This window comes from Ascaphus truei, chromosome 8 (genome assembly GCF_040206685.1).
Source record: "Ascaphus truei isolate aAscTru1 chromosome 8, aAscTru1.hap1, whole genome shotgun sequence".
Classification (NCBI taxonomy): domain Eukaryota; kingdom Metazoa; phylum Chordata; class Amphibia; order Anura; family Ascaphidae; genus Ascaphus; species Ascaphus truei.
This window is the reverse complement of record NC_134490.1, coordinates 66,759,512-66,769,575: the sequence shown is the minus strand read 5'-3', so window position 1 is coordinate 66,769,575 and position 10,064 is coordinate 66,759,512. Positions and strand designations below refer to the sequence as shown.

At 36.9% G+C, this 10,064-nt stretch overlaps 1 protein-coding gene across 2 annotated transcripts in view; it reads right to left on the bottom strand.

The window, feature by feature from the left end:
• Positions 1–3,272: 3,272 nt before the first annotated feature.
• Positions 3,273–10,064, bottom strand: part of FGF8 (fibroblast growth factor 8) — an 11,528-nt gene continuing 4,736 nt past the window's right edge. Inside the window, exons 4-5 of one of the 2 annotated variants that reach the window (XM_075612420.1) lie at positions 6,583–6,689; positions 3,273–4,372 (exon numbers count right to left, since the gene is read on the bottom strand). In XM_075612420.1, the coding sequence (XP_075468535.1) occupies positions 4,094–4,372; positions 6,583–6,689 (386 nt within the window). In that variant the 3' untranslated portion in view covers positions 3,273–4,093. The remainder of the gene's footprint in view (positions 4,373–6,582; positions 6,690–10,064) is intronic. The other variant, XM_075612419.1, reaches the window with a different exon arrangement.

The window sequence follows — 10,064 nt, the reverse complement described above, 5'->3', positions numbered from 1 at the left end:
GTCTATAGCTGTTATACTCACAAAAGTGAGAATCGATCTGTGTGCGTAACGGTATCTTTAGATATTGCCTCTTCAATTTTGAGGACGAGTTTGCCAACTTCAGCAATGATGTATGTGTTGATTCCTTAAATGGTTAAGCACAGAGAACCAAACATAGTGCAGACTGTATACAACTGTATTAGAATGGTAAGTATATTACAATACACTCACATGATTTAAGTTGTTATTAGGCATTTAAATACACAATTGATCTCGCCTCCGGTTCAGCTGTCTGCTTCTCCTCTGCTCGGCGTGCGTCTCACGGCTGCGTTTCAGCAAATCCGGATGTGACGTCAGCGGGTTTGGGCAGTTCCGGTCAGCGAGGTAGCTGTGGATCCTCTATCAACGTCACTCATGTATTATTCAGAAATGTAATCATCCAAATGAAAGGGGAAGTTATTCTTGGCTGGCGAATTTTGTTTCTTTGCATTTATTTCCTCTTATCTTGATCACAAAGTTCATTATGCCGTACTCCAGGGGTGGCCATCTCCAGGGCCACCAGCTGGTCATGTTTTCAGAATATCTCTGCTTCAGCACCGATGGCGCAATCGGTGGCTCAGTCGAAGACTGGGATATCCTGAAAACCTGTCCTGTTGGTGGCCCTTGAGTACTGGAGTTGACCGCCCCTGCCTTACTCCATCTTCATTCTTTCAATAAATACTGATGCAATATATGTACAAACAAACATTTCAAGGCTGCGTTCTTCCACTCCAATATACAGTATGAATTATCTGCGTATTTACAGCATCCCTAATTTCTAAGAACTGCAGCATCTCAGATTTATTCAGGACAGAAGGTGTGAAGCGTCTTTTAATCCTAATCAATCACTGGGCAAACATGGTTAGCCGCAAATCTTTAACTTCTTGGTAGTTACTAAGAATATTTCCTCCCTTATTTCTATGAGTTAATATGTGTGCACCAATATCTATATACCTTTGCGAACACTCCTCAAAGCCTTTAGCTTAGAGCAAAGTTATGGGAATGCGAGTGACTGCGCAGTAAATGCAATCGTATGTTATTAACAATAATCATTTCTAAACGTGTTTATCTCATGTGGTGTCACAAACAGATCTTTCTTTCCCAGGACAAATTATACCTTGTTGTTGTGTGCCGTTTCTGTTCCTTTTGTATCCTAACGGCATATTATTCAATGCTCCTGAAGTAGAGAAATCGGAACATAAAATAATATTCGTGGCCAAAACTGTTCATTCTATCAAATACTCTGAAGGACTCAACCCCCATCGCTGCAACTCTGAAATCGCTGCAACATTCTTTGCTCCACAGATGCCATTAACAAATGCAGAGTGTATTTTATATTCCATTTTAGCTGTTGTACTTTCCAGCCTAAAAAATTTGAAACTTATCTTGAATTATACAAACAATATTGCTATATGTCTGTGTTTAAAAAAACAAAACTTTATTGCAGCTTGAATATATAAGTTTAAGTGGCATTGCACCGTGGGGTGGGAATATCAGACAGGCTGTTACACCATACACGTTTCCGAACATTACTCCAAATACCTTTTTTCTCAGCCATAAAACATGAGGGGGTAATGAAGATACATTAATGATTACAGTATTGTAGTAACTACAAAACATGGTTTGCTCAAGTGGCTCTTATCTTTATCCATCTTCTATGTAAAAGAAGGACAAGTACCTGAATAACTTAGCTGAACCCATACAGTTCTTCTATTTTCTGCCTGTTCAGATTTAATTTCTTAAAGCATATAAACCCCAGAATACATCGCCATGGAGAAGATAAGATTATGCCATATGCAGCATTTCTCAGTTGCAATCTATGCAATGTCAAACTTGCAGAATTAGTGAATCGCATCACCTTCATGTCTGCTAAAATAACTCCCAATGTCACTGAAGTCGAAGTCAATAAATCAAACTGACTTTCCAGAAGCTATTTCTAGGACCGCCTGAAAGCAACCAAATATGAGTTCTTACAGGTCAGGCTTATTCAGTTTCTCATCCTATGTGAATAATGTTTATTAGTTTCGATTTTCTTCTTCGTCAATATAATATACTATAGTAATCAGAACATTGCTAATCAAAGTAATATGATTGCCTACTTAGAAATTACTTGTTATTTGGTATTCATTGATATGGTGAAGAGAGAGTGCTTTCAAATGTAAGCACAGAGGGGTATTTGCAGTCATATCTAGCGTTATTCCAATTGGTTCTAAATAGGTGGTGTGCTGAGGTCTGGCCCACATTTATTTATAGCCTTTTAAGAAAAAGTAAAACTGGCTACTAGGTTTTAAATATTTTACGCGAAACGTGAAGGTACCTGATGCAAGACTACATACATCTTGTCTACAGTAACCTCATGTTCCAGCGATATCTTACATTCAAAGTCTCCTTTCTTCTAGGATTTTTTCCCCCTAAGATCTACAGATGGAGGATTCTCCTACTGAAGAACGAGTTCTGTCCAGCATCAAAACCCACAGTCTGATCATGTACAATAAATATGTTGGAAGTCAATTAATTCTCTATCATAGATTCATCTGATTGTAGCGCGTCTTGCTGTAGACCAGTGGTGGGCAACTCCAGTCCTCAAGGGCCACCAACAGGTCAGGGTTTCAGGGTATCCCTGCTTCTTCGGCCCTTGAGGACTGGAATGGCCCACCCCTGCTGAAGAGGGAGAGGCTGAAGTGACAGGGCTGTGTCACACTAATGTGTCATACTAATGAACAGTATGATGGTTTTAGTGTTACCATCGCCGTGTATGCTGGACCTGATGGTGACCATCTCAATGTTAAAACCTATTAATGCATGTAATTCAGCACCATGTTTTACTTCTTGAAATAAAACGTTTGGTTTACATTTGACATTCTTACTATGGAATGTTGCATGCTTGTTAAAAAAAATAGGTTTGTACTAAAAAACACCCGAAATGCAATCTTTGCGGTCTATTTTTAGTCTATAACCAATTTAACATGGAGTATCCCAGAATATTATTAACTGGCCTGCGCCTGTTAATAACACAGAGAACACTACAGCTGCTTTTCTTCTTCAAGTGTTCTACAGGGCCCAGTATGTCACAGAACACAATGTAACACATGGCCTCTTTCATGGTTATTTAAAATAACGAGTCATTTTGATTTCAGCCAATCCGATATTTGATACAATGCTACTGAAAATAAGGGCACGGCCGATCACTTTTTTCTTCCTTACCGGAATAAGCAACACTTTAGAACTGACAACAACAACAAAAAGTAAGCACACGCCTTAATACTAGTACAAATTTTAATACACATTTTAAATAAATATTTCCATCATCAATATTAATATGTACACACATCCTCAGAAAAAAAAGTATAAAGGTTTTGCCAGACAACTGACATTTTGTACAGTGTTTTAAAAATAATAGCAATATTGTGACTTTTTATCACTAATTTTTACACGTGTTTCTACCACTGGGGTGTATTTTGTTTCACCATCATGAAGTTGCAGTTTTTGTCAAACAAGATGTTTTGTCCTCGTTGGCAGAAAAGTCATCTTTTTTTTTTTTGCTCGTCATGAAAACCTATAAACCAGGTAATTCAATGTTTCCGTCAAGGAAACTGACTCGGTAAAAAAAAAAAAAAAGCAGCTCTTAAAAATAATCAAAAGCATATGTCATAAAATAAAAACTGTCCGCTACCGGACTTATGCAGACAAAAAAAAAAACGTGAATGAGGTCCTTCTTCATTTCTCCTGTAGCAGTTTTATTTTTGGTTAAGTGTTGTATCTGTAAGTAGCACTTTTGGTCCCAGGTTCATCCTCACCTACTATATTCGTTTGCTAGATATTTAAGAAAAAAAAATCTAAGATCTAAGTGAAGAGCGCACTTTTTGTAAGTCCATACATTTAATTTTTTTTTTTTTTTTAAGTCTCGTTAGAATAAAAAAATAGAGCATCTTTTGTAGAAAACAAAAAACAAAAAATATATATTTATATATAAAACCGTAAGTTCATGTTTTTTCTTTTTATTATTTTATATTAGAATAGAGTAGTCTGTATTTTGAAGTCTGTGGAATGAGGAATGGACCTTGTTGTCCGGCTCCTACCGAGAGCTTGAGTATCGAGTTCTTTTACTTCTTCTATTGAAAGGGTAATTAATAAACTCAAATCGTTTATGAGGCTCAGTAGTGTGATGACCTTTTGGCAGCCTCTTCATAAAATGGACCTCTCGCTGGTGTTGTCTGGTCTTGGAACCTTTTCGTGGACGTCCTCTTCTGGTGAATGCCATGTACCAACCTTCGTATTTGCCATTTTGCAAGGCCGTGTAATTATTTTCCAGAACAATCTCCGTGAAGACGCAGTCTTTGCCTCTTCCATTTGTCTGCAAATTAAAAGGAGATAACTCATTACTATGTTTTCTTAATTTTTATACGTAAAAATAGCATGAACTTACTATTAAAAAAAAACCAGTAGAGACCACCTTACATTCTGACACACGAAGCCACAATGAATTTTCTGATAAGAGGGCAAAACATATTTTTATACAACTACAAAAAGGACATTTTCAAATGATGTTAATAGCCACGGGTGGAAAACCAACAGCTTGCACAATTTGGGGCTTCTGTTGATAAGAAAAATCACACATTACCCATACTCTGAGCATCAGCTTCCATCTGCTCTTAGAGTTAACTGTACAGTAATTACCTGCCGCACTGAAGTGTTCACCATTTGAACAGTGTCTGAATCCACAAACATTCAATATCGCATAGTATATTGTACTGTATTTATTAGCTATATTATTTTATATGTTCTGCAAGTTGAGCCAATTGGACTCTTTCATTTTAAACCACTTCTGAAATGGATAATTTAGTGTTTAAATACTAGTCTAAATACTGAGAGTGGCTCACGCTTGATAGCCTTCCTAAAGTTCAACGTGGTTAAGTAAAGCAGGGGTGCTTAACTCTAGTCTTCAAGTCCCCCAACAGGTCAGGTTTTAAGGATATCCCAGCTTCAGCACAGGTGGCTCAGTCAGTGGCTGAGTTAAAGACTGAGCCACCTGTGCTGAAGCTGAAATATCCTTAAAGTCTGACCAGTTGGGGGGCCTTGAGGACTGGAGTTGACACGACGGTTTAGACACGAGTAGAAAAGATGGAGCTCTGACATATTAGCAGGTTCTTCTCTGCACCCTCTCTGTATTGGGCCATATATACAGTATATGAATCGATATACTGCAATTGAATTGGGACACTTAGGATAGTGATCCATAGGAACACTAAAAAATTGTATTTACAAAATGTTTTACCAGGAAGTAATACATTGAGAGTTACCTCTCGTTTTCAAGCATATCCTGGGCATACTGAAAAATGCTACTGAATAAATATTTTTTTTAGCCTGTTATCTATAAACCATTTCTGCATACAGAAATTGACACGTCTGCCGATTTACATACATTAATATAAAGTGTAACAATAAAATGTATAAAATAAAGTATAACAAAATAATGAATATTAAGCATGGCTATCTTTGTGTATTATTCACAAAGACCATAGTGATAAGTATAAGAATAAATATGGACTGATTTACTCTTATTTATTATGTAACAAATTAAATATTGTTTTAAAAAAAAAGTATTTACTGCATACTTAAAACACTGCTGCAGCAATACATTGAATAGCTTATGACGTGAAAAAAAAATCTAGCTATAAGCATTGCAGTGAGTTTACATATGATTTAATATTACTTTTAGGCAACATCTCGTTGGAGGATTAGTATACGATGTGCTGGTCAATGCATAACAGCAGGTCAAGAAAAGTGAACATGGGAGAAAATGCAGTATGATAGGTAGCTAAGATGTGGGAGGTAAAAACGAGAATGAGGGCTGCTGCAGTGTGAGACTGTAACTGCTGGACCTATGGTAGCCAGCGACTGAAATGGATAAGAGTAGCAAATAAAAAGAATCCTGAAGCAGGTATGTGCAGGCAACGTGTATTAACTTTGATCAGCCTGAGTCTCCTCGCCCCACCCAATACATTGAATACAAGGAATGAAAATTCCCGCTGAAGCAGACGACTTTAGAACTAATAATGGCTTGAAAGTGAAGTTTAAAAAGGAACCCTTGGAGAAATTTCTGGGTGTTAAAGAGTAAGCATGACTAACGTGAAGATTTCAGGGCTTAGTGATGAGGCAGTCTGAACTCTGTGTCTTAACATTCCTAATACTTATACCGTGTAATTGGACATAATAGCAAAGCAATTTGACTATTTGTTAAAAAAGATATATGGAATTTGAAACACCCCCCCTTTTATCCTTTCTTCTTTTTAACTCTTTTATCTCACCTTTGTTACTCTTTTCCTTACCCACTTCTTGCACATTTCTTTTTTATACTTCGATTTTTATTGAATTATTTAACAGTTCGTCTTGCGATCAAATATCGTTTTTACAATCGCCTTCTTTATAATCACTACCTCCCGCCACTTTCTCCTTCTAGCAAAAAGCGACTGATGAATTCTCTTTACGCTTCAATGCATTTGCAGGCCTTCCGTCCCAGTGTGCGTATGACAGCATTTTGTTCTGCTCTCCAAGCCCGCTTACCTTCCCGATCAGTTTTCCTTTCTTGTTCATGCAGATATAATAACCGGTCTCAGCACCTTTAATGCGAACTCTGCTTCCAAACGTGTCTGTTTCCACAATTAACTTGGCTGCCGGAGACAAAGAGAGAAAACCATTTAATGCCATACAGAAGCAATCTTATTTAGAGATGCAGTCTTAAATTACACTGTATTTTTAACCCTCTTTTTCCTCTCTTATCCAGAGCCTCAGGAATATACTAGTACTGTATGGGTAAGTGTCACTATCCTTACACACAGAGCGTAATCTATATTCTATTTTATTTATTGCGCTAGTCGTAGCAAAAAAAAACAAAAAAAAAAAACCTGAAATGCTATTAAACGTGATTGCATTAAAAAACAATCTTGAAAATCAATGTTAAAATAAGAACACGGTTCACAGAGGAGAGCTTTGATTTTTTGGAACTGGAATATACCATGTTAAATGGAACTGTGCCTACGAAATATATTTTTCTTCACCTTTTAGGAAATAAGAGTAAGCACTTTTGAATGCCCACCTTTCAGATGTATACGGGCGGTTGAAATAATCTCTGTAATGTATTCACATTGAAACTATGGTAATTTTTGGTTGTTTTTTTTTTTAATAGCTTCTTTTTTCGCACAATGAAAATGATTTATTGCAACGACTTGACCTGTTAAACATGCAGTATTGCCAGTTTCAATAGATATTATAAAGACATAAGTGTCTGCATTAGCTCAGAATAGTCATTTATTAGACAGACAGGCAAAAACCATCTGTGCGAAAAAATGTTAAGTTTGACCTACACAGACAGATAACAGACTGTCAGTCGCACTTGCAGACACTGCCTCTCTGCTCATGCCTAGCAATTTCATAAGAAAGATTGTGTTTTTCATAACAGGTCATTTAATGTTTAACCGCTTTCGTACTAGCTGGATCTCCTATGCATTACATCAGTGGTGCTCAACTCCAGTCCTTAAGCCTCCCCCCCCCAAACAGGTCAGGATTTCAGAATATCCCAGCTTCAGCACAGGTGGCTCAATCAGAGGCTCAGTCTGACTGAGTCTCTGACTGAGCCTCTGCTTGAGCCACCTGTGCTGAAGCGGGGATATCCGGAAAACGTGACCTGTTGGAAGGGCTTGAGGACTTGAGTTTAGCCCCCCTGCATTACATACACCCTTTGCAAATGGTGGGGCTGAAGAAACTGACACCTTGGATATAGCTTTTTTTATTGGTTTACTCAGTACACTGACTTTGTGATAACCAATGGGACACAAAGGGTAACAAATGCGCTTTCATTTCTTCCACCTTTGTGTGTCCAGAGTCGTATTGATTTAGCCTCAGTTTGTAATGGAGGCATTGATTCTGCTTCAAGCGGACTATGCAAATTAGTCTACTCCGTCTCATACATAGATATACTCTGTACTCTTACCTACAAATATGTATGGTGAAAATGTCCAATCTCCCCCCATACAAATATTTAAACATAGACTTTATGACTTTAGAATGATTTACAATTACACAAGCAATGATGATTCACTGTGCATTTTTCTCTCTCTCTGAGTTCTTTCAATCAATAAGTGAACATCTATACTGGATCATGTCATGAATATTTGTAGTTGTGACACAAATTCACTTCAATTACACTGATTTCTGCTAAATGTGTAATTGGCAATTAAACTTTTAAGTTGCCTACAGAGTGAGAACACAGATACAACAAGAACACGTTGATTCGTGTATCATCTGTTTGGAGTTGTACATACAAAATAAGCAGATTAACCCTTTTAATGCCAGGAAAGGCACGTGCTGCAGGACAGACTGCTCACTGAATGAGTTAACATCTGCAACAGAACAGCATGTGTTCTTTCTTTTGAAACTCTGCATTGTCGCTGGAAGATAAATGTATTAATGTTCAAGATGTTCGCTTGCTCTGTAATTAAGTAACTGTTCGTATTTACTACACAATAAAAATCACCACCTGAGCTGAAGCTGCTTTTAATTCAATAACTGAGCCAACAAGATGGGCCCCTTCTAAGTCCTTTTGGGGGGAAAGGAAGGCAAATGAATCTGAAATCCAGCAAAAGGTTGAAAGAATATTGATTTATTTCTGTGTCCATTTTATACAATGTTTTACTGATGGACAAAAAATATGAGACCTTCTAAAATACAGGCAACTCGTGCATGCTACTGTGCTTTATCATGTTTGGATGGGACAAGGTTTAAGAAGAAGGATCAGGAAAGATGTGTCTATGTTCTTAGTGTGCCTGACTTATAGCATTACATTCTAGAACTGTTACAGCTCTCAAAGACTTTGGAAGCTTTAGAACAATTATATTACTAAATATGTGTGAATATTTCCAAATTTGCTTTTACAAAATCTGTCGTATTTTTTTTTCTTTACAATTTCATATTGCTCAGTATTTCCCCGACAGGTCGCCATTTTTATTTTACACTTTTCATCAGTATTTAGTAAAAATTGCGGTAAACAGCAGGGACACGTGACCTCGACTTTTACCGCTTGGCGAATATTTTTTGCGAACTTGCCGTTTTTTGCAAAATGTTTGCGGGGGGGTGGGGGAGGGGATCTATTTTTTTCTCATTCATAAACTTCAGCAAAAATGTCTCACAGCTAACATGTATTCCAGTCTTTTAATCTGGTATTAAAAATATATATACATTACGGTTCCACTCACTCTAACATCACAAAATTATATTCGTCACATGTTTAACGAGATAATTATTGTTATTGTGTGGATGTTTTCAATCACTGTAATTGAGGATAAAAATACGTTAAGCGCAGTGTACCTAATGGAGATGGTTTCAGGATTTACATTGAAAGTGTCAGACATAAGCAGTGTACTTCAACAGAATGTATCCCGAATGCTTTTATTATCTGAGATAATTCTACATAATGTTCTTTTTTCAGATTTTTAAGCAGGCGGTCATGAGTTTTTAAAGGTTTATTTTTGGAAAGCTTAACATTTTCAATTCTATTCTTTTGCGTTAGTGACAGCTTTATCCCAGTAAAATTATGTATCATGCTAAAACTTTGAAGGAAAGTAGCTACGTAGATGCAGAAAAAATGCAGTGAAACACATTTGATCCCAAAACTGGACTGAGAAGAGGAGAAACTATTCAGGAAATGTTAAAAAAAGGTGAAAGTAAGAAGCGTTTTAATGGCTCTTCCAGACATGGGGGTCTCTCTGGAGATTCATACAGAACAATCTTGAACCTCTTTTTAACATTTACAGACTACAACTCTGTTAAACCTTTACATCTGAGAAACTGCTTGTTCTTTTTCTGTTTTATATCATAGTTCATAACTTGTTCTTCTGGGTTTTTTTTTTTTTTTCCATTTTCCGTTCCCTGATCTTTACTTCCTCATAATATTCTTCTTCAATTGAAAAGTTCTGTTTTTTGTCTACATTACGTTTTATTTTATGAATCAGTTTTGCTGTGGGAACTGCTTGTCTGTGTATACGAGGTTC